The sequence below is a fragment of the Mustela lutreola genome, chromosome 15, assembly GCF_030435805.1.
Source record: "Mustela lutreola isolate mMusLut2 chromosome 15, mMusLut2.pri, whole genome shotgun sequence".
NCBI classification, from domain to species: Eukaryota; Metazoa; Chordata; class Mammalia; order Carnivora; family Mustelidae; genus Mustela; species Mustela lutreola.
The window spans coordinates 11,528,210-11,550,361 of NC_081304.1; the positions used below are offsets into that span (position 1 = coordinate 11,528,210).

General features: G+C 47.2%; 2 protein-coding genes across 6 annotated transcripts in view; both read right to left on the minus strand.

Annotated features, from left to right (window-relative positions):
- The window catches only part of ARSG (arylsulfatase G), a 104,938-nt gene extending 104,487 nt beyond the window's left edge, over positions 1–451 (minus strand). Inside the window, exon 1 of the mRNA XM_059148548.1 lies at positions 314–451. The gene's annotated coding sequence lies outside the window, so the exon portion shown is untranslated. The remainder of the gene's footprint in view (positions 1–313) is intronic.
- AMZ2 (archaelysin family metallopeptidase 2) lies at positions 21–9,105 on the minus strand. 5 transcript variants are annotated; one of them, XM_059148560.1, is made up of 10 exons: positions 8,993–9,105; positions 8,446–8,539; positions 8,035–8,124; positions 7,199–7,481; positions 6,704–6,877; positions 6,445–6,573; positions 3,191–3,354; positions 1,873–2,049; positions 1,437–1,484; positions 21–736 (listed from the first exon to the last, which is right to left on the minus strand). In XM_059148560.1, the coding sequence occupies exons 4-10, from the start codon at positions 7,479–7,481 to the stop codon at positions 581–583; spliced, it is 1,131 nt and encodes a 376-aa protein (XP_059004543.1). In that variant the 5' UTR covers positions 8,035–8,124; positions 8,446–8,539; positions 8,993–9,105; the 3' UTR covers positions 21–580. The 5 variants fall into 5 exon arrangements, with proteins under 5 accessions (XP_059004543.1, XP_059004542.1, XP_059004544.1 ...); XM_059148559.1 differs by having other exon boundaries at positions 8,893–9,077; XM_059148561.1 differs by lacking the exon at positions 8,993–9,105 and adding an exon at positions 8,706–8,867.
- Positions 9,106–22,152: the final 13,047 nt, after the last annotated feature.

Here is a 22,152-nt window from a genome sequence, read left to right on the forward strand (position 1 = left end):
TGAGCAAGACCCTTCACAAATAGTTTGTTGTACAAGTCCTGTTAGTTTCACTTGTAAATATGGTTGAGAGGACGTCACATTTTATAAGCTGCCAAACCCCAAATGAACTATCGCTTCTTTCAGGCTCAAGGGACAACCAGCGAATAAAGGGAGAGCAGACAGGCTCCCTGGAAATGACAGTCCACAGACGAGGCTGGGTCTGTAGGAGGCAGCGCACTCCTTCTGAGAAATGAATCAAAAATCACCCCCTGGAAATTACATTCCTTGGATATCCTTTCTTGGGATATATACAGTGATTTTTATATTTACTTACTTATCTGTTAGTCCTAACTCCCTTGTGAGGTATAAATGGATTTCAAGGACGGAAATGACGAGCTCACTACCACGACCAGGCTGAGGGTTTATAGTTGTCGGCATCCCAAGTAAGCCTCATTTCAAAGTTCAGATGCTTTAAAAAGGTTCCATTCTGTTACTTGACACAGGGCAGAGTCAGTAAAGCAGTTTGTTCTAAGGAAGTACGGCATCCAAGGGAAGGCATAATGCGCAAAGGTTTACGGGAATTACTCCTAGGCGAAGGTCCTTATTTCTGGACTACAGCAAGGCATCTTATTATCCACTCCTTCCATTCCTTAAAGGCTTCCACAGGCTTTGGCAAAGTCACGTGATCCTCCCGACTGTGCTCCCTGCGGACTCCAGGGCTGTCGGCGGACTCATCGTCAATCCACCTCACCAGCGCCTTGAGAAACAAAATTCAGATCCACACGTTCATAAATCAGGGCAAAATAGTTTGAGGCAGGAGAAACGCGCTGACTTCTAAATCACATTATCTCAATCAGTGGCTCCTATTAGCCCCGTAAGATGTTCCGTCTGATAAAGACGTTTGTGAGTGTGGAACACACGCCGCATGAAGGAGCAGTGGCCAAAAATACACAGACTACGACTACAGATGGCGGTCAGACGTGTGCGCGGGAGAAGAGATGAAAGAGAAACACGCAGCCTCACAGGTTTTTCTGGATGGGAGGATTATGCTTTTCTTTTCTTTTTTAAAGATTTTACTTATTTATTTGACAGAGAGAGTTCACAAGTAGGCAGAGAGAGAGGAGGAAGCAGGCTCCCTGCTGAGCGGAGAGCCCGATGCGGGACTCAATCCCAGGACCCTGAGATCACGACCCGAGCCGAAGGCAGTGGCTTAACCCACTGAGCCACCCAGGCGCCCGGCTTATGCTTTTCTCAACGTGCCAAATGTTCCCTAGGGCACTGGGCAAGTGCTTTCGAGCTGATGTGCAAGTGGTCCCCGTGTGAGTGTGCACAAAGGTACAGGCAGACACACGTACGTAAAGATCGCTGCGTGAGCAGTCACACCCACAAGGAGCTATGTGATGGGTTACAGATGCATTTGTGGGTTGGCCTGGATGCACGGACATGCACACACGTACCGAGATTACGTCCTCTCCCTCTTCCTCCTTCAAGAAACTCATCCTTTCCTGTGCGTGAACAGCATACCCCTGTCTCACAGGTGGGAAGATGAAGCATCTCCACATATACTTATGGTTTTAAAAAAAATGAACTCTGCCACGCACATCAGCATTCAGCCTGTTCTTCCAAGTCAAGTTCTCTGGCACTTAGCGAAGGGGGCTACATACTCCCCCCCAGTTTCTCACTGAGCCGCAAGTGCAAGGCGCTCAGAGGCAAGGCAGTTTTAAGAGGAGATTTCTTTGTGTGTTTTTCTTTTTTTTCAAACCACAGCTTCCTGCTTATCTTTGCACTAATTTCCTCTGATAAATTATAGCTCCACAGAAGGGCCTAATAGAAAATGGCAGTTTGCTAGTTAGATAACCACTTCCCTTCTTCCTTTTTCTTCCCCTCGTTTACCTGGTATCTGTCTATGATGTTGAAGCCCACAGCACAGTGCAGCTTGCGTAAACAGATGGGGCAAAGGTTGAGGGGGCGCCGGTCAGCTTCCTCCAAGTGGTTGGAGCCTTGCATGAGGCATGCAAGCCACTGGCAGTGCCGGAGTCCAAATATGTGTCCAATCTCATGGGTTAAAGTCTGCAAGACACGCACAGCAAGGCCTGGTAGTGCCACCCTCAGCACAGAGTTACACCTGCCTTCTTTTCCTTGCTTTTCAAAGAAGCCAAGTTACAGAGATCAACTCCCTTACTGTCCTCACCAAAACTTAATCGGCCCAAAGACTTAATCCTTCATTTCCCTAAGTGTCTTACCGCCTTCCTCCCTACACTTCATTACTTCCCCTGGAGCAGGGTTTCTCAGCCTTGATACAGCTGACGTGCTGGGTGGGATCATTCTTTGCATAAGCACAGTGGGGATGGGGGAAGGACACAGCTGTCCCATGCATTATAGGATGCTTAGCTCCGCCCCCAGCCTCTACCCACTAGACACCGGTAACCCCCACTGTCTAAATGCAACAATGGGAAATGTCTCTAGACACCGCCAGAAGTCCCCGGGTGGGACAACTCACCCCTGGGTTACAGCCACTGCACTAGACCAGTGGGACGCTTGTTACCCATTTAGATTCTGGACCCTTCCCCCACAGATGCTGAGTCAGCAGGTTAGGGAGGAAGGGTGCTCAATCTGCACCAGGGGAGGCTGACATGGGGCACATACTCTGAAAACACTCTAGCCCTCAGTGTCTAAGCACAACTTCCCAGCTGCAGGAAAAGCCTATGTTTCTGGCTACGGAGATGGTGGGGGAGGGAATCAGGAGGCGGCTTCCCGAAGAGCAGGGCTTGGGTCAGGAGCTGTCAGTAGAACTAACCGTGGGAGAAGGTTGCTTTGGGCCAAAAGAAAGCCATTCTCACGATGCCTGAGAGCAGTGGCCTCCAAGAACAGCTTGACTGGGTGGCCACCACAGCCTCAAAGAGTCAGTTACCTTACTCATAGCAGAATTCTGCAATGAAACTAGTGGCGAGGATGTGCAGACAGCCAAGGCTGCATGTCACCAACAGGACAAAAAGCCAGCATGTATACTGTAAATCTCAGTATTAAGGTATCCATTTTAATTGTTTTATTGACGACTTCAAACAATATCCATCAAAAGTATGCAAGCTGATATAAACTCATTTATAATTAGGACCTGAAGGGCTGTTTATACACAATTTAGATAATTAAAAGCTTTTTAAAAAATACCGTTGGATTTTTTTTTTTTTTTTTTTTTTTGTAAATGACTCACCTTACAGGAACGAAGCAGCAAAATACTGGTCACTTCGGGGATGTAATAGTTATCAAAAATGGAATAGTCACTTGAAGATACTCTCTGTAGCTTGTTCACTTTGCCTTCATAGTGTGAGCTATAAAAATCACTGCCGTACCTGGCAAAGCTGAATATCCCCACACCTAGAAGAGGAGGACAAGCAACAACAGAATGGGAGTAAGATTCCTGGATGAAAAACCAACAAAGAGAGCCCATTTGGGCATCTAGTCCCTGGGTACAAATCTGTGCTACTGCATTCACAGTCTAATATGCTTATAGTTTGCCAAGACAAAGGAGAACTTTTGCCCCAGATTTCCCTATCTAGCTCTTCTGCTAGCCACATTGCCCTGCCCTGTAAGATTCAATGGTCTTGAGATCAAATTCTTGAGAAATGGAAAATTCCAGAATTTTTTCCCCTCTAAGATTAGTCTTTTTTCTCAAAGAGTAGTCCAAATCAAGGACTCCAACAGGAGCAAGGAAAAAATGGTGACACACACACACCACACAGCCATGACTTTCCTCTTTAGGAGCACAACAACCAGATGTCTAGGTCGTACAGGTCAGCGAGGGTCCCTGCACTGCCCTGAGGCTTGGAGACCACGGTGGAGACCATGCCCTCACGCAGAACCTCCTCCCACCTCCCCCTTCTCACTCAGAGCGGGACGTTATGTGGCTGCCATCGTGTGACCAGAATAAGCACTCCTGTAATGACTTCCTGTCACACGGAAGCTTCTGCGCACAGAGAGGACAGGGCTTGCTGCACAACGCATTCTAAAGGGCACGGTTTTATAAGGTGAGACTTGTTTACATTATCACTTTAATTGGTGCCTCTTCCCGTTGTGATTTAAAATAAGGCATTTTAGAAAAAGGCTTTTGTTGTTGTTGTTAAAGAAATGAATTCATAGTAAGTTTGTCCAATCCAACTTGATCCGAAGAGAATGCTCCTCACCCCACCCCTCCAGGTGTCGCCTGATATTTGATATTTAGAGGGAGAGAGAGAGAGAACATTCTGAAAGTTAAGGAAAACCCAAGTCTCCTCCTGTCACAGTGGACCTCCTCTACCTCTAGACAACCAAGTGTGGGCATATTTCACTACAATACCTTTAGCAAGAACATTTTCTCCTTCTAATAAACTTACGGATGTAAGATTATTTTCTTTGGTAATTAAGAATTTCTCCATTTTGAAAACCCCCATCTTTGGGGGTTTCTTATAGTAAGGGGGTCACTTATAGTAAGATACTATCTCACTGCCCAACAGATCAGCGCTGCTAGCTTATACCTTCTTTCAGGCCATGCACTATTTTAAAAACTTACTAAAAGGGGCACCTAGGTAGCTCAGTGCGTAAGCCTCTGCCTTTAGCTCAGGTCATGATCTCAGGGTCCTGGGATAGAGCCCCTGCATCGGGCTCCCTGCTCAGTGGGGAGCCCGTTTCCTTCTCTCTCTCTGCCTACCTGTCAAATAAATAAATAAAATCTTAAAAAAAAAAAAAAAAACTTACTAAAAAAGGAGGGGAGGGCCTTAAAGTAGAAACATTTTAGGAGAATGCCCCCTGACCACCTCAAATGCTGTAAGATAAATTAGCTAGCAATGTCTAGGTAAAATTTGTTAAACTTTTTTTATGTTTCCATCACTGTCAGGTTAATTATAAAAGGGGAGAGAAAAATTCAGCTCATAAAAAGTTATTTCTGATAGGGGTACCTGGGTGGCTCAGTCAGTTAAGCATCTAAACCCTGGGTTCCGGTCATCTCAGGGTCCTGGGATGGAGTCCCGGACTCTCCCCAGTCCCCATGTGGAGCTCCCTGCTGAGTGGGGAATCTGCGTCTCTCTCTCTCCCTCTATCCCCAGCTTGAGCTCTTCCTAATAAATAAATAAAATCTTCTTTTTTAAAAAAAGTTTATTTCTGATAGAAAGATAGCTCTTAAAAAATCAGAAAGACAGCAGTGGCCAGAGTCTCCAAGAGGGGGTTGGGGACACTCTAGGAATGTAAATGGAGAAGTCACCAATGAAGGAGCAGGGGGTAGAAGAGACTCTGGTGCCCTGGGCTCCCACCTCTAAAGAATGTGTCAGAAAAGGAAATGCCTAATAGAAAAAAAAAATTTGTTAAAGAAAGGGCCCACCCCCAACAAGCCCCAAGGCTGATGTGACACCTGGATAGTCAAACTGGTACTCTGAAAGCACAATCCTGGGTACCTACTCCCCAGCCCCAGAGCGCTAATGGACCACCACTGCCCTCAGTGCACTGGACTCCCCTTCAAACCTGTCAGATCCTAGCGGACGAGGGTAGAGAAATTACAGCACAAACAGACAGGTGGGGAGAAAAGGAGTGGAGAGAACGCAAAAAGAATGAAATACAATAATGCAAAAATGGGATCCTTTCTACCCAGAATGGGATCCTTTCTACCCAGAAAAGGATACTTCCAGATTCTTTTCTACCCTCCGTATTACAGTGCAGAATTCCCAGTGAGTCAAGTTTACTATATCTCAAATTGAACACTGAAGTTGACTTTACGGAAGTAAAATAATGTCATGAGTCACAGAGTAAGAACGTTGCACACTTGTAAATGAGCCTCTGGTCACTCTAGCTATGCAAGAGAGCTACAAAAAGAACTGAAAAGCAGCAGGATTTTCACTTGTGTTAATGATAGTACAAACATCCTTAACATGTTTAATTCACCTCGTCCCTGAATTACTGACATTCACCATCTGTTGTGCAGAATACCTCTATGGATGCTAGGTATATGTGTACACATTTTATGTATCCGCACAGGTAAACTATCCCAAAAGGACTCTCTAAAATAGGTATCATTGAGATGCCTGGGTGGCTCAGTCGGTTAAGCTGCTGCCTTCGGCTCAGATCGTGATCCCAGGGTCCTGGGATTGAGTCCCACAACAGGCTCCTTCCTCGGCAGGGAGCCTGCTTCTCTCTCTGCCTCTGCCTGCCACTCTGCCTGCTTGTGCACTCTCTCTCTCTGACAAATAAATAAATTAAATCTTTTAAAAAATAAAAAATAAATTAGGTATCATTGGCCTCAGGGTCATGTAGGTAGTGCATGGCTCATGGATCATCAGAATCCAACCACAGCATACTACTTCCTGAGCATAGCACCGTACACGAGAAATAACAGTCTGAAGTATTAAAACAATAATTGGTTGGACTTTCTTCCCTTTATCCACAGGTTCAAATAACTCTCAAGGTGAAGAAACTTCTACCAAAAATGTCAAAAAGGAATACCATCTGTCAAAGAGGCCTGTCCAAAGACAAAATTCCAGGAGTCTCGTGGGTAAAGATCAATCATTGTTATTCCCACAATACAGAAGGCATCTCTAGGTTTCTTCTTTTTTAAGAACCTCAGGATATGCCCTATTTGAAAAAAAAAAAAAAAATCCATGTGAGATATATATATATATATATATACATATATATATATCCATCCGTACATGTATCTAATAGTTCCTTTCCTCAATTCAAATTGTAAAGTTGTTTAATTCACCTGCATGAATTTGTAGGTTTTGTGTGTTATCATTGACTCTAAAGGAACACCTCGTGACAGAGACAGGAACCGGTTCTAGGAGTTTTACTGTCAAGCCATAGAAAAATGCTTCACAGTAACCTTTCAGCCACTTAATATATTCTTCACTGATAATTCTGGTGTTTCCCAGAGACCCTAGAAGACAGAAAAAATGCAAGACAGACCTGAGAATGATTCAACATTCAGCCTCTCAAGTCTGTAATCAGAAATCTGAAGTTAGAGGCAAACTAACTCTAGATTTTCAATAAACCTTTATCACTCGTTGATGTGAACATGAATTACAAAGAAATGAAATGTCCCTTTTTAAGGGGATTTGGGACAAGGGTTCCACCACTGTAATGAATGTCAAAAAATGATCATAAAACTGCCCACTTGAATGAGATCAGCAGCCCAGGCTATCCCTGGCAGCAGGCCCACTGCAAACCAACCCAAATCCAGCAAGTTACCAATGTATACCAATGCACTGTATATAAATACTGCGTTTCTCTGGAGACGGTGCCTTTCTAGAAGGATCACTGAAAAACTCTTCGAAGTCTTGGGGAGCCTCCGGATGGGAGATGATCCAGTCTGATTCTGAATGCAGGGTAATGGGTCCAAACAGATCATTGTCTGGCTTGAAGGCTTTGTTCAGCAAACGCCGTTCGCCATCGTCTAACTTCTCATACTGTGACACGAGCGCCGGGTTCTTTGAGATGAGAGCTGTTTTTAGAGTCTGTTCAGAGTGCTGTACTGTTTGCATCTACCAGGAAAACACAAGCAATCAGACAGACAATGCATATCCACTCCGGTGACTTGAATCTGCCTATCCTCCACATACATCTCTCATTTCTCCCTAGAATGGAAAAATTGGTTTTTTGTTTGTTTGTTTGCTTGTTACTATTATTCGCACCAAACAACCCGTTTTCTTCCCCATTTCCAATCCATTTCTTGGGGAGAGTAGCTGAAAAGGTGAAAAGAAAAATCACGAAGTTGATTCCTCCTTCTCTTACGGAACCTGCTCCAGTTACAAAAACCATAAGAGAATAAAGAGGATGACCTGATTCCCTATTTCCTTCTGTCCCTGGGGTAACAATATTATGAATTGACTCATTAGGGCTGCATGAAAAATACTCATCTTTTCCAAGGTGACTCAAAGATGTTCCAGACCACACAAAAAGAGAACTGATGTAAGTCCTGCCATTTCTGTAACTTAACTGCAGGCTGGTAATAGACCTCGGCCACTGAAGTTTATTGCCTCCAAGTCATGTCACCCTGGGGAGGACATCAGGTGACTAACCAAAAGCCAGACTCACAATGACAGGTTTCTTCCATTCACACCGTGTTCCTCTGTAGAGCTGTCATCCTTCCTTCTGAATGCGTCAAACAGCTGTTCCGCCACGAGGCTTTTTGAGTTATAAAAGGGGAAAAAAAATTGTGGACTCACTCTCTGGAACCCATCATATTTCCTAATTCCCTAGATTTTTTTTTCCAGTTTAATAATTGACAATTGATGGGAAAATTCAAGCTAAGGTAATGTCTGTTCGTTCTCGTTGGACATCAGAATCCTGGGGTTCCAGAGAGCGAAATTCCCAAACGGAGGTCACTGCTGTCAGAGGTCGGATGTGTGTATAAAATCGTCCTCAGGGCTCCCCAGCCGGGCTGACCTTTCACGTCTCCTACGGGACAAAACAGCAACCAAATGTGCCCTCCTGCAGGCCACCTACCTTTAGGGAGGGAGGCTCCCATCGAAGATTTTGCCTTACAAGGACGGGCATGCCTGGGCCTGGCCGGGGAAGTGCTGTGCGGGGTGCCTTCACCCTAATGTTACAAAGGCAGTGTGAGAGGTTGGCCACCCTGGGTGGAAGCGCGGGAGGCAGGAGAGGCTCGCTCATGCGGGCTGGAGGCCTGCCGTGCTAAAACCAGCACATCCTGGGCAAACCTCGACACGTTGGCCGCCCCCGCCGGTTGCTATAGTAACCCGCACCTTGGCCCGGGGCCCGTGCAACCGCGACCCGGTCCCTGGTTGGGGTGGAGTGGGGATCCCCCGGGGAGCCTCGCTCCGTCTTTCCGCCCGGAGGAAGCCTCCTCAAAGGGCCTTGCTCTCCGGAGACGCCCCCGTCCCCCGCTGTCCTCCCCTGCTTCCGCCGCGGCGGCCCCGCCCCAATCCTCACCCCTCCCCACCGACCGCGACCGTCCCCAGCCTCCACAACCAAGCCCCCCAGCCCGGGAGGCCACGGCCCGGATCTGACGGCTCCACAACACTGCCCTCACCCCGCCGGCCCTGGACACCGCCCCGCTTCCTGCGGCGGCCTCTGCGCGCCCGGGCGTCGCGCCCCGCGCCGTACCGCGCGCCCTCCCCTGCCCCGCGCCGGCGCAACGCCACGCCCCATCGCGCCGCGCCGCCGCTCCGTCGCGCCCCGCCCCGCCCCTTCGCGCGAGCCACGCCCCTTCGTGCGAGCCACGCCCCCGCGGCGCGCGCCACGCCCCCTCGTGCGCGGCTCTCGGGCAGGCTCGGAGCCCTAGTCGTGGGTCCGCCGTCGGGGTCCTGGTCGCCGTGAGCCGGGAGCGAGGCGTCGAAGTCGGTCCCCACGGTCCCTTTCCGCGCCCCCCTCCCCCGGGGCTGCGCCGGCCTCGCGGGGGACCGCGGGTTTGAGGAGCGCCCTCGGCGTGACTGATGTCACCAGGCGGCTCCAAAATAAGTCCGCCGCGGCCGCAGCTCGACGTACGGCCCGGGCGCGCGCCCCGGTGCCGTCCCCGCTCGGACTTTCCCTTCGGCGGCGGCGGCGCCTGCAGCGGCCCGGGCGCGGCCGCAACCGCGAAGCGCAGGTGGAGCGCGCGCCGGCGGGCTGCGCGGAGGCGGGGGCCCGGCCTGGAGACGCCCGCGGGGTTTCCCTCGGCGCGGGGATGCGTCCCTCTGTGCGCCCGGGGATGCGTCCCTCTGTACCTCCCGGCTGTGCGGGGGCGGAGGAGAGAAGCAGGACGGGCGCGGGCGGGCGTTAGGGCTGAGCGAGCTGTGTGGCCTTGGCGAGGCCCGTTACCCTCTCTGGGCCTCTCGGTTCTCCCGTGGAAGAGGACAGGAGCCAGCTCTGACCCCCGGAGCCCCTCAGCACTGGGAGGTTGTGTCTGAAAGCAGAGGACCCCCCACCCCCACCCCCGGCGCACCGCTCGACGTCCCGGTGCCCAGCAGACGTTAGGACGGAGTAGTGGGTCAGGCTGGGGCAGGCCCCCTCGCACTGCCGAGGACAGATCCCGACCTGATCGCCATCCCCGCTCCCTGCAGGGGTGTGGGCCTCCAGCAGCCTCGCCAGACAAGCCCCCCCACCGCTCGCGCCCTCCTTCCTTCCCAGCTCAGGTCATTCTTGCCCCGTGCTCTCCGGACTCCGTTGGATTCAGCAGCTTCCCACAAAAGAACCCCCCCCAAAACCCCGAGTCCAGTGTAAACCTGTTCCTTCACACCATCCGCTTTTCCCCCCAAAGTTCTCTTCCCAAGACCTCACCTTAAGGGACACTCAGCTTTCTTCCCTGCACATCACTTCTTCCCTCCCAGCGGTCACTCAGAAATACTCCCGAGCCCCAGTTTCATTTCCAAGCCGTTGTCCTACTGTGACCTAGAAGCCTCTATGCTTTTGAAGCTCAGACCCTTTTACCATTCTCTGATTTTTCTTCATCCTAATGGGCCTTCTCACTCCCCAGGAAGGACAGACAACGCGTTTTCTTGACGACTTCAGCCCCGTCTGATGGTTACCTTCTCCCGCCTTAACCCCATGTTGTCTCTCCTTAGAGGACTAATGTGAGAAATGTTTTGTCTTTTCAACTCCAGTGATCACCTCCGTCTCTAGTCTGTTTACTCCCCGTGGATCTTGAAATGTCCAAAGTCATTCTTTGACCTCAGTGCCCGTTTCCACCCTTACCTGAACCCAGTGTTCAGTGAAATCCATATCCATCCATATCATGCCTGGTCCCCAAATTTAAACCAAGAACATCAATGCATCAGCCTCGCTGTGTCTGAGATGCTTCTTGGCTTTCTGGGATGATTTGCCTTTTGACTGAATGCCTGTCTCCAGACATCCCGAGAGTCAGTCAGTGTAGTGCAAGGGCTAAGATGATGGTTTGAGCTTAAACCTTGGAACCCGTTGTTCATTAGCATGTGGCCAGCATCCATTTTTTAAGCCTTATGCATCTCTTCCTGGTTTATACAAAGGAGATAAAAGCAGCACAAACCTACTGTGGTTTTTAGGGATCAAATGAGTTACTTTGGACCTTTTACCTTTTGATCCAGTGGCCTTCTGGCACCCCAAGAAGCTTCATTGAGCTCAGTGTTTAACTCTTCCGTAGAGCGCTCCCTAACCCCACCTCCTGCAACACAAAATTCCCTCCTCTGCAATGATCACTACGTTGTGCATACTGCTAGGTTTGTCCTTACTGCAATGATCATAACTTATTTCCTCAGTGTCTCCCTAAACTGTGAGGTGCTTAAGGACAAAGACGTTCATTCAAGGTATCTGGAACATAAAAGTTATTCATTGGCTTCTCATTCAACTCATGTATTCATTAACTAGAGTTTTTTGTTTTTTCATTTAAACTAAATTCACTTTATGGTTGCCCCCGAGTTTTAGAAGGATACGTTATTTCTGTATAGTGTCAACGTATTTAATGCTTATTGTTTAAAAAATTGAGTACCCCATGTTCATTAAGCTTTATTTTTAGAATAAAAATAAAAAGAATATATATATATATGTAAGGTACATTTATATATAATTTTTCTCTGAACCATTTGTAAGTTGCAGACATGATGTCTCATTACTCCTAAATACCTTAGCATATATTTTCCAAAACCAAGTAGACTTTCCTAAATAACCACAGTACAATTAAAACATACCAGTATGAACTCATGTGATAATTGTACCTCTTCACCCTGTCCCACAACCACTTCCCTACAGCTTCTGAATTTTACTCACTGAGATTCCATTAGAGATCCATTCAGATTAGCAACCAATCTATCGTTCATTTTCCTAGTTCTTGGACTTTCTTTAAAAATTACTAAATATATTGGGACACCTGGGTGGCTCAGTTGGTTAAGCAGCTGCCTTCGGCTCAGGTCCTGATCCCAGCGTCCTGGGATCGAGTCCCATATCGGGCTCCTTGCTCCGCAGGGGAGCCTGCTTCTCCGTCTGACTCTGCCTGCCACTCTGTCTGCCTGTGCTCGCTCTCGCTTGCTCTCTCTGACAAATAAATAAAATCTTAAAAAAAAATTACTAAATATATGAAAGTATTCCAAGTACATTTTTAAAAGCCAAATCATACTGAAAGGGTTGTCATGAAAAGTAACAGCCTCACCCCACAGACCAACTTCCATGAGGCTCTCAGATGTTCGCCCTAGTATTTTTGTCCATTTCTGAACAGGATGTATATAATGAGATCTCTTGCTCTGGTGGTTTAAGGTGGTATCTATTGATTTGCTGCCGTGATATATGGGGGTCGAACCCTCCTTTGTATTCTCATACTGCCCATCTCCCGTTCCCCACCCATGTAGTTGTATCAGGACTTTGGACTGACTCTGTAGTCAGCGCTTCTATTATGATGATTACTCATTGTTGGCTGCAGAGCCCAGCAGTGTACTAGGACCGGGGCTTTCTTCCTTTTCTTTTTAAAAATGTTTTATTTATTTTATTGGGGGATGGAGGGAAGGAGCGGAGGGAGAGGGACGAGCAGACTCTGTGCCGAGTGAGGAGCCCGATGCGGGGATTGATCCATGACCCTAAGATCCTGACCTGAGCCAAAATCAAGAGTTGGACGCTTAATGGACTAAGCCACCCAGGGGCCCCCGTGCTCTCTTTCTTGTAGAACTCTTTATTTTCACCTGGAGTTAATCATCATTTCATTTCTGTTATTGGATTGGTTTTCTTTTTAAATTATGAAAAATCCATTTACCAAGTTTCTTGGGCCTCCTCTAATTCTTTGTAATTAAAAAAAAAAAATGCTTCATCATCTCTGTTGTCAATATTTCCTGCAGAGCCTAAGCACATCCGTTGTTTGTTTGTTTTCTGGGAGCTGTTTTTCTGCAGCTCTCCGTTCCCTGTTCCCGTCTGAACCATCCCTCTCTGGGCTTGCTCTGCAGCTCTCGGCCTGGGACTGTGGCTGTACTCTGCTCTTTTGGATCCTTTCTCTTAAATTCTGTGTCTTCCTCCTTCTTGGTTTACTCCTCTCGTTGTAGTAGCACATGCCTTAGATCCTTTGGGAATAAAGTTACATAGAAATAAATATTTTGAAATCTTGCCTATCTAGAAATGCTTCTAGTCTACCCTCATACTTGCCTGAGAGTTTCGCTGGACGGGTATGGAATTTTAGGTTGAAAATCATCTTGCCTCAGCACTGGGAAGGGTTTGTTCCATTTTTGTCTGACACTCAATGATTTTGATTTCTAAAGCTTAGGTTACTTGCTTTTTTAAAGGAGGACCTTGGAGTCTTCCCTTTTTCCTTAGAGCCCTGAAGAACTCTATGGTTTTTAAGTATATACAATTTTTTCTTTTCTGTAACTATTTATTATAAAAGCATTTTGGATGAATAGTATTGAACAAGGACAGTCAATTTCTCTACTTAGAAGATGTGCAGGGTATAAGAGGCCCACGGAGAATTTTCTCCTAATAAGGTAAAGATAACGCAAGGATGGTTGAAGTTTTTAAGACTCTGGTTCTCCTTATACCTTTGGTGTCGTTCTCCAGAAGTTCCAAATGAAAAACTGAGAGCCTGGGAATTTTCTAGGTCCTGTCTTTGTTGGATGGCCTTGAACGACAGTTTCTGTCTCTTTAACAGTGGAGCCTGCCGAGAAAAATGTATTCTCCCTTTCAGTTGATTTCTTTTTCTTTTTTAAAAACATTTAAAAAATATATTTGTATCCGTAATCTCTACACCCAAAATGGGGCTTGAACTCACGACCCTGAGCTCCAGAGTCACATGCTCTTCTGATGGAGCCAGCCAGGTGCCGCTGTATGTTTTTTAAAAGACGTAAACTGGTCTGAGCTCTTTCCTCCCTCATTCATGTTGTTGCCCGCTTAGTGGGCTCTTCAGTCTTGAGTCTCTTATCCTTCCGTTCTGCAGAATTTCTTTCTTTCCTTATTTTCTGGATGTGGGACTTCAGGATGGGTGCTCTTCTTTTCTTATCATCAGTATTTTCCCGTCCATCTTTTTGTACTGTTTTCTTCTAGTCTTTTCTTTTGAGCTTTCCCCCCCGCGAATATCCTATTCTTTAATAGCCAAACGCGCTCTCTTGTTCTGAGTGTTTATTTTGCACCTTTTCCCATTTAATGGGTAAAATGTCTTCTCTTGTCTCTCTATGGCTATGAACTATGCTACTTTTGAAGTTGAGTTCTGCTGTTTCCTCTGTTTGGGTCTTTTTCTTTCATGTTAGAACTTTCCACAAACATCTGATGATCCTTTGCTATCTGTTAAGCTTTCATCATGAGGCACACAAAGCTGGTTGATGGTTTTGTGTACATGAAAGCAGATTATCCACTGGGGGTTCTCCAGGGTGAGCTGGCAGACAACCAGCCGATTCACTGAGGGGAGATTCCCTAGTCTCTGAACCTGTGACCTGACATTTTTTCAAAAAAAAAAAAAAAGATTGTTTCCTAACTGTCTGCCAATATTCTGGAAACAGGGCAAGCGTCCCACTCATTAGTGTGCAGTTTCTAAATCCTTAACCCCTTTGTTTTCATCCTTTATAACTTACTGCCCACAAGGATTCTCAAGTGTCACGAGAATACGTTAAGAGGGTTTCACTCATTTACCCACTAGTATGAATTCATACTTGCTCAGTTTACTTTTCCCCTAGTCCTCAGCTGGTATCAGCTGCTCTGGGGAAATGGAAGTCTGACTGGTCAGGGAGTGGAACCCAGTAAGTAATTGAGGGTCACAGGGTTGCAGATAAGGCAGATTGGGGAGGGTCCTACGATCTGGGTGATTTAGGCACTGGGACCTGGATGCTCCTGGGAGGTAAGAAGATGGAAAAGAAAATTCACTTACATTTAAATTCTGCTGAGCCAGAACTATACCCGGAAAGCAAGAGCTGACTTGATGTCTCCCACCCGCCCTGCAGACAACCCTCCCAAGACCCCAAGCGCCCCGGGGCCATAAGAGAGAGAGAGGACTCAGAACAGCTGGTATTAGCCAAGGGCGAGAGAGAGAGAAAGAGAGAGAGAGAAAGAACTGTGCAAGGGGAACCCAAGAGCCCAGCCACCCTGGCAAACATCGGTTTTAGGGAAAACGCAGTCTGTGTTCCAAACAACCAACTTATAAATGGTCTTTTGGACCAAGTCCTGCTTGCACACTGAGGCTCCATCTCCCAGTCACGGGGCAGCTCAGTGGTGCCAAGTCCGGTGAGGCCATTAGCAGAAAAGCTAAGAAAGAGATCTTGGAGTCCATTAGGTGAAGAGAGGATTTTTCTATCTTCTATTATTTATGACTTGTGACTTCAGTGACTTTCCGGGAACAAATAAAATGGTACAGTTCTGCTTCAACTTACTGGAGCAAGTAGATGCTTATCGTCAACCACGTAGAAATTGCGAGGCGGTCTCGAAGGCTTTTGCTGCATGTGGCCTCTTTGCAGTCCTTTGATGTCTTGTCAGGCGAGTTACTTTCTGTGCCTCAGACAGTTTCCAAAAGCTACCACAATCTGCGTGTGCATGTGTCTGTCTGTGTACATACACATACACACACACACACACACTCGTGTTCCCTATATCTGTCTGGCTTGCTGACGAATAGTCAGCTCAATGAAGGGAACCAAAGCCGACTTGAGTTTTTACTTTAGGAAATCAGCTCCCTAAAAAGGAGAACCCAGGATTGCAAGGATCTCTGGGAACACGGGAGCACAGAGGGTTGCTTGGGTGGGAGCTACAGCCAGCGAGAGGGGTGGGAAAAAGGCCAAGTCCAGGGGCCTCTGTGACCGCTGGAGGGTGCCGGCATCCCCCCCCCAACCCTGTGCCTCTTGCAGCCCCCCAACCCCCCAGGGACGGGCTTTGGCATTGCAGCTACATCTGAAATTTTCGGTTTTCTTTCCCCTTCCCCTTTTTCATTCTCCAAAAAGGGGGAGGGGGGAGGGAGGAAGCCTGAATGAGACACAAGTGAAAGAGGAAGTGTCTCAGCACTAACCAAACACAGAACAGCCCACTCAATCAGTGACCTCTTTGGAAACACTGAAGACATCCTCTGCATCCTTTTAGACTTTTCTGGGGGAGGGGACAGCTGCCGCCCAGAAGCGGTCAGCTTCCTTCTGGTTGCCAGGTCACTTCGGGCAGCAGCTGAAGGAGACGTTGGGGCTGGGGGAGTTTTGCCACCAGCTGCCAGCCTGGAGGTACAAGGGGACAAGGAGCTCTGCCCATGAGCTCATGCAGGAAAGGCCTCCTTGCCCTGATGTGTCCTGCCGGCCTTCTCCCTCACAAGCACAACCCACTGAGCTCACAACCCGGAGAGGCCCCGGCCGCGTTAACTGTGGGTGCCCCCCGAGAGGGGCTACCCAGGGACCCCGAGCCCTTGCCTCCCTCCACGCTCGCCCCCTGCCAACGGAGGGACAGGACCAAGGGACAGGACGGAGCAGCCCTCTGTCAGTGATGGCGACTGATGGCAGCAAGTGTGCACAAGCGTGGACACAGGAGAAAGCCCCCAGGGCTGATGCCTGAGTGGTTCTAAAGCTCGTACTGGTGCACGATGTGAACACACATTCCTACTCGAGTCAACCTGATGAAAGACACGTAGAAGAACACGAAAAGGACAGAAGAGTAAACAAGAGGACAAATCACCCCCGGTCCTTCTGCCCACTGGCTATACGTTCAAACTCTTCGTGGTGCGCACTTTTAAGCACTGCTGGTACCTACTGAGCTTTCCATCTGTGCCCCTTCTTCCGGGAAGAACACTGTGCCTACCAGGGTGTTCATCACGGTGTTGTTTCAAATCCCCGAAAACCTGAAAATGAATGGTCAGCACTAGCATTTCAGGTCTAATGTAAAATTATAACCTCATAATTCAAAAAGATGGAGCCATGAAAACGATTAATCTCGTGCTATATGTATAAACATGGAATGATGTGGCCAAGACCCTGCTCAATGTTTAAAAAGGTTTTCAAGAGGCGCCTGGGTGGCTCAGTCGGTTGAGCATCTGCCTTTGGCTCAGGTCATGATCCCAGGGTCCTGGGATTGAGTCCCACGTTGGGCTCCCTGCTCAGCGGGGAGTCTGCTTCTCCCTCTCTCTCTGTCTGCGGCTCCCTCTGCCTGTGCTCTGTCGAGCTCTTGCTTGCTCTCTCTCAAATAAATAAGTAAAATATTTTTTAAAAAATAAAAAAGGTTTACAAAACAATGTATAGCTTGAGCCTGTTTATGAAACTGCCTGAGTATTTGTGTCGTACAGGCAACGTTTGCCAAAATGTTAACGATGGTTCTCTCTAGTAGGAGGGCTTTCTGTGTAGTTTATTTTCTTCTTTATATCTTTTAGTACTATTTAATTATTTGTGGCGATAAGCATTTATGAGTTTTATATCTTTTTAAGTATTCTGAAAAAAAAACTTATGTAAATCAGTACTTACTGATATAAAATATATCCATTCTATGGTGAGTGGAGAGGAGAATTATAAAAGGCATACACAGTATGATACTATTTTGTTACTTTACAGTTTTATATACAAATGTACATTTTTTTAAATTTCTTTTCAGAGTAATATTATTCATTGTTTTTTGCACCACACCCAGTGCTCCATGCAATCCGTGCCCTCCCCAATACCACCACCTAGTTCCCCCAACCTCCCACCCCCTGCCCCTTCAAGACCCTCAGGCTGTTTCTCAGAGTCCATAGTCTCTCATGGTTCACCTCCCCTTCCAATTTCCTCCAACTCCTTTCTCCTCTCTATCTCCCCATGTCCTCCATGATATTTGTTATGCTCCACAAATAAGTGAAACCATATGACAATTGACTCTCTGTGCTTGACTTATTTCACTCAGCATAATCTCTTCCAGTCCCGTCCATGTTGCTACAAAAGTTGGGTATTCGTCCTTTCTGATGGAGGCATCATACTCCATAGTGTATATGGACCACATCTTCCTTATCCATTCGTCCATTGAAAGGCATCTTGGTTCTTTCCACAGTTTGGTGACCGTGGCCATTGCTGCTATAAACATTGGGCAAATGCACATATTTTATATGTAAAATTTACTGGAGGTACGAATACAAAAACATATAAATTATCTCAGGTATAAAATTCATATATTAGGCATAATATTCACATATTAGGTATAAAATTCACACGTATTAAAAACAAGTTAAAAAAATTGTTGCCTTGCATTGGCTTTTTTAAAATAATGATGCTGTGTTAGATTTTAAACACAGCTGATATTTCCACGGTGTGGAGAAAGCCGCAGGATTTTGGGCTGAATCTTGGAGCAGTAGGGACCAGCCAGGACAGGACCATCCAGGCACAGGGAACAGCATGTACCAAAGGCACAAAGTCACGATGGAGTGTGGCACGTGACCAGCTGTATCACCCCTGGTGTCTGACACCAGAGCATTCCTGCCTGGAAACTCTTCTCCTTGCTTTTCTGGGTCACTGCTCTCTCTGGGCTGTCCACTGGCACCAGTCAGCCCAGCAGGCACCGGGGACCCTAAGGGAATGAGGTGCAGGCCTAACAACTTTGGTTGAGAGAGGGAGGTTCTGTAGAGATCCTACTTCAGAATATTCTAGAAGCTCAGCCTTGTGCCACAGGCAGAAAATCTACTATCCATTGTCAGTGGACTCGGGTTCAAGGCAAGGCACCACCGCTCCCTCTGTGGCCCCTCTCGGACAATGTCCTTCACCCCACTGAGCCTCAGTGTGTTTATCTACAAAATGGGACAGTAAGACCCTCTACCCCATAGGGCAGTTAAGAGGATGAAGCAAGACTTGGGAAAGCTCCCTTATAGCTATTTATTATTAGAAGAAGCTGACCACATTACTAACAGCATGGCCAAACCCCAAAGACAAAAACGCAAAGCCCTGACATTTCAGCAGGTCAGTTTTTGCTAAGAAACCAGTGATCATGACAAGTCCTTGTGATAGAGCCTCGTGGCTGGATTTGTCGGTCACAGGTTCTAATTAAGGAAATGCACTCTGACCAAACGGCCCGTTGGCATGACTCACTGGGGTGGTTAAGTCTGTGGGCAGGCCAGAAGCTCTCCTGGGAAGGCTTTGGAGATGTGTATATTGGAATGACAAGAAAGCCGTGATTTATAATCATTTTTCCGGCAGCAGATTAACTTACAGTCGCGACAGTGACCCACTTCTGAAACAGCAGGTGTAAAAAGAAACTGGCTGGGGTCTCCCCCTTGTGCTTCCTGACAGACCCTCCTTTTCCCTCCTATTTAGGGTCTCTGGTTTGAGGTACACCCCTCCCTTGATCCAGGATCCAGCCTAGTAACCTGGGTAAAGCCTTGTAAATGGTAATTCAAATCCCTTCTGTCCTCCGCTCAGACAGAGCATGGAAAGGTTCTGCTGCCTGTGGGTGGCTATCCAGTGGCTTTGAAACAGATTATCAGGCTTTTGTTGAAGGCCCTGGATGTGAGAAGGCGTGAGGATATTTCTTTCCAGGATGACTATTTCTTACTCCTTCACATTTGGATTTCGTATCCGGAATCTTTTTGAGCTTGTTTTTGTTGCCAAAGTATTTGTTAACGTTCAAAGCTCTACTTTGCATGGCTGTTGGGAGCACATATATGGAAGGATGTTCCCCACACCTTGCTGAATTTTTTTTAAAAGATTTTATTTATTTATTTGACAGAGATCACAAGCAGGCAGAGAGGCAGGCAGGCAGAGAGAGAAAGGAGGAAACAGGCTCCTTGCTGAGCAGAGAGCCCGATGCGGGACTCGATCCCAGGACCCTGGGATCATGACCTGAGCTGAAGGCAGAGGCTTTAACCCACTGAGCCACCCAAGCGCCCCAACCTTGCTGAATTTTTTAAAAAAGATTTGGGGTACCTAAGGTGGCTCAGTTAAGCATCTACCTTTGGCTCAAGTCATGATCTCAGGGTCCTTGGATCGAATACGGCATTGGGCTCCCTGCTCAGTGGGGCGCCTGCTTCTCCCTCTCCTTCTGCCTCTCCCCCTGCTTGTGCTCTCTCTCTCTCTCAAATGAATAAATAAAATCTTTTAAAAAATAAATTAAAAATTTAAACAATTTTTTAAAGTTTCTTTTTTAAAATTTCCAAACACTGTATATAATTTGAGACTATTTCTCTAAAACCACGGGTGTATGTGTGTGCAAAGAAAGAGGCTTGTCAAAATGTCTGTGATGGTTAATAAGCATGGGAAAAAGCCATGGCTTTGAGTCCCAGCTGTGCCACTTACTGAGTGTGTGGCCTGGGGAGGAGACGTCACGACATCTCTCAAGGTCGATTTCTGTGTCTCTGAAGCCGGGATGGAGTTGTGACAAGGATTACGTAAGATAGAGGAAACACTTGATAAAGGCTGCTTCCTACGCTCTTGTCCTCAGACCCTGGAGAAATGGATTCTGCCGTTTGCCGTGGTAGCCAGCCAGCAAAAGAGTGCGGTAATTGACGGAAAACGCAAGTTACTGTCACTGGGTGTCAGTCCCCAGGGGACACAAGAGAAAATGGTGCAGAAGAACCCCAAGGACATTTAACAGTCGCCCTGCAGAGGCTGAATAGACACGAGTCCCTGATCAGCACACTCAGTCCCAGAAGGCGATGGGACACCTGATTAGTAAGTTTTCCTGGCAAACATGGGGACTTTGGAGTGACCCCAGTGGCCACTCAAAGGCCTGGTGAGTCTCTCTCCACAATGAGATCAGAGCACCCTCCAGTTTCCATCTCTGGCCAACCCCCCACCTCCCCGATGGGCACATTCTTAAGATATGTCACAATAGAAGGTTTGAAGTGTTTCTGTACATACGCTTTCCCTATATTCTCCAAGTGGAATCAAGTCTTGCGGAAGGACCCGTTCTGACTTCCAAGGGTGACTTTCCCTTTCTTCCTTCTTCTCCTTCCTTCTTTATGGTCGAACTCTCAAAAGTAGGGTTGCCGGACACAGCGCAGGAGTCCCCGCCATTTGAATTTCAGAGAAACGATGAATGACTGTTCGGTTTATGTGTGTCCCAAGTATGACATCGGGTATACTTATTCTAAAAAGTGTTTACTGTTTCTCGGACATTTAAATTAACTAGGCATCCTGTATTTCTATTGGCTAAGTCTGGCAACCCTATCTCCAAGGGAAATCTTATTGTCCTATCTCCAAATTCTTGGAGGTGGGAATGACCTCGGGTTTGCTCACCTCACCTATACACAGTTCTGGAAAGATAAGAAAGGTAATTCTATATGCTCAAAGCCAAATTCCACACAATTAGCAAATACTTACCCACGCAAGGCACAGTGCCGGTGTACTCTCAGGGAGAGTACAGTGTGGTCCGTCACAAGCCCAGCGCTTACAGTGCACAAAGCAAGGGACACTGTACAGGACCCATGCAGGAGCCACACAGCAGGGGCTCTGTGCTTTCCAAGCTTGGAGGAGAAGGAGATCCCATTTGCTTGGAGGGAACCGGATGAAGAAAGTCTCCTTGCAGGGGTGGCATTTGCACATTTCTCAAAAAGTATCAGCAGGTGGAGTGAGCGTGGTCTGGCATCTTCGACGGAGGGAATGACTTGTACACGTGGAAGGTAGAGGGAGAGGACGAGGCGAATTTTGTGACATTCTTCGGCCATAAAGAGGCAAAGAAGAGAATAAGATTGGAAATAGGAGGTTGGATGAAATAAATATGCAAGCAAAAAAACCAAAACAAACAAACAAACAAACAAACAAAAAAACAAGCCAAAAAGGGAACCCAGAGCCCCCAAACCTTTTCCTGAGTTCCGTTTTCAAATACGGACATGTTTCCAAATAGTCTCTTGGGAGAGGAAGGTGAGGTGCATCGTGTCCTCCTGGGAACCAGCGTCCTCCCATCGGGAGTGAGCTGTCTTCCCAGACGCTGCCTCCATGGGACTCATTCTTGGGTTCAAGCAAAAAGCATGAGAAACAATCAGATACGTCCAAGCAAAGCCGTGAGCGTCTGGGTGAAGGAGGTTGGGGGAAGAAAGCATGGATATCGTCTGTTTTACAGATTAGATGCAGCTCGGAAAAGTTGGTTGGGGAGGAAATTCTGAAAAGTAAATTTATCTCCCTATTTTCCTTCCTTTTTTCTTTTCCTCCCTCTTTCTTTCTTTCTTTCTTTTCTTTTCTTTCTTTCTCTTTCTTTCTTTTGTAAACTCTTCACCCAACAGGGGCTCGAACTCACAACCCTGAGATCAAACGTCACATACTTCACCAACTGAGCCAGCGGGGTGCCCCTATTTCCCTATATTTCAATAAAAAATGAGAGTCCTGGGCTCTCAAACCTCATGTGCTTTTTTTTTTTTTTTTTTTC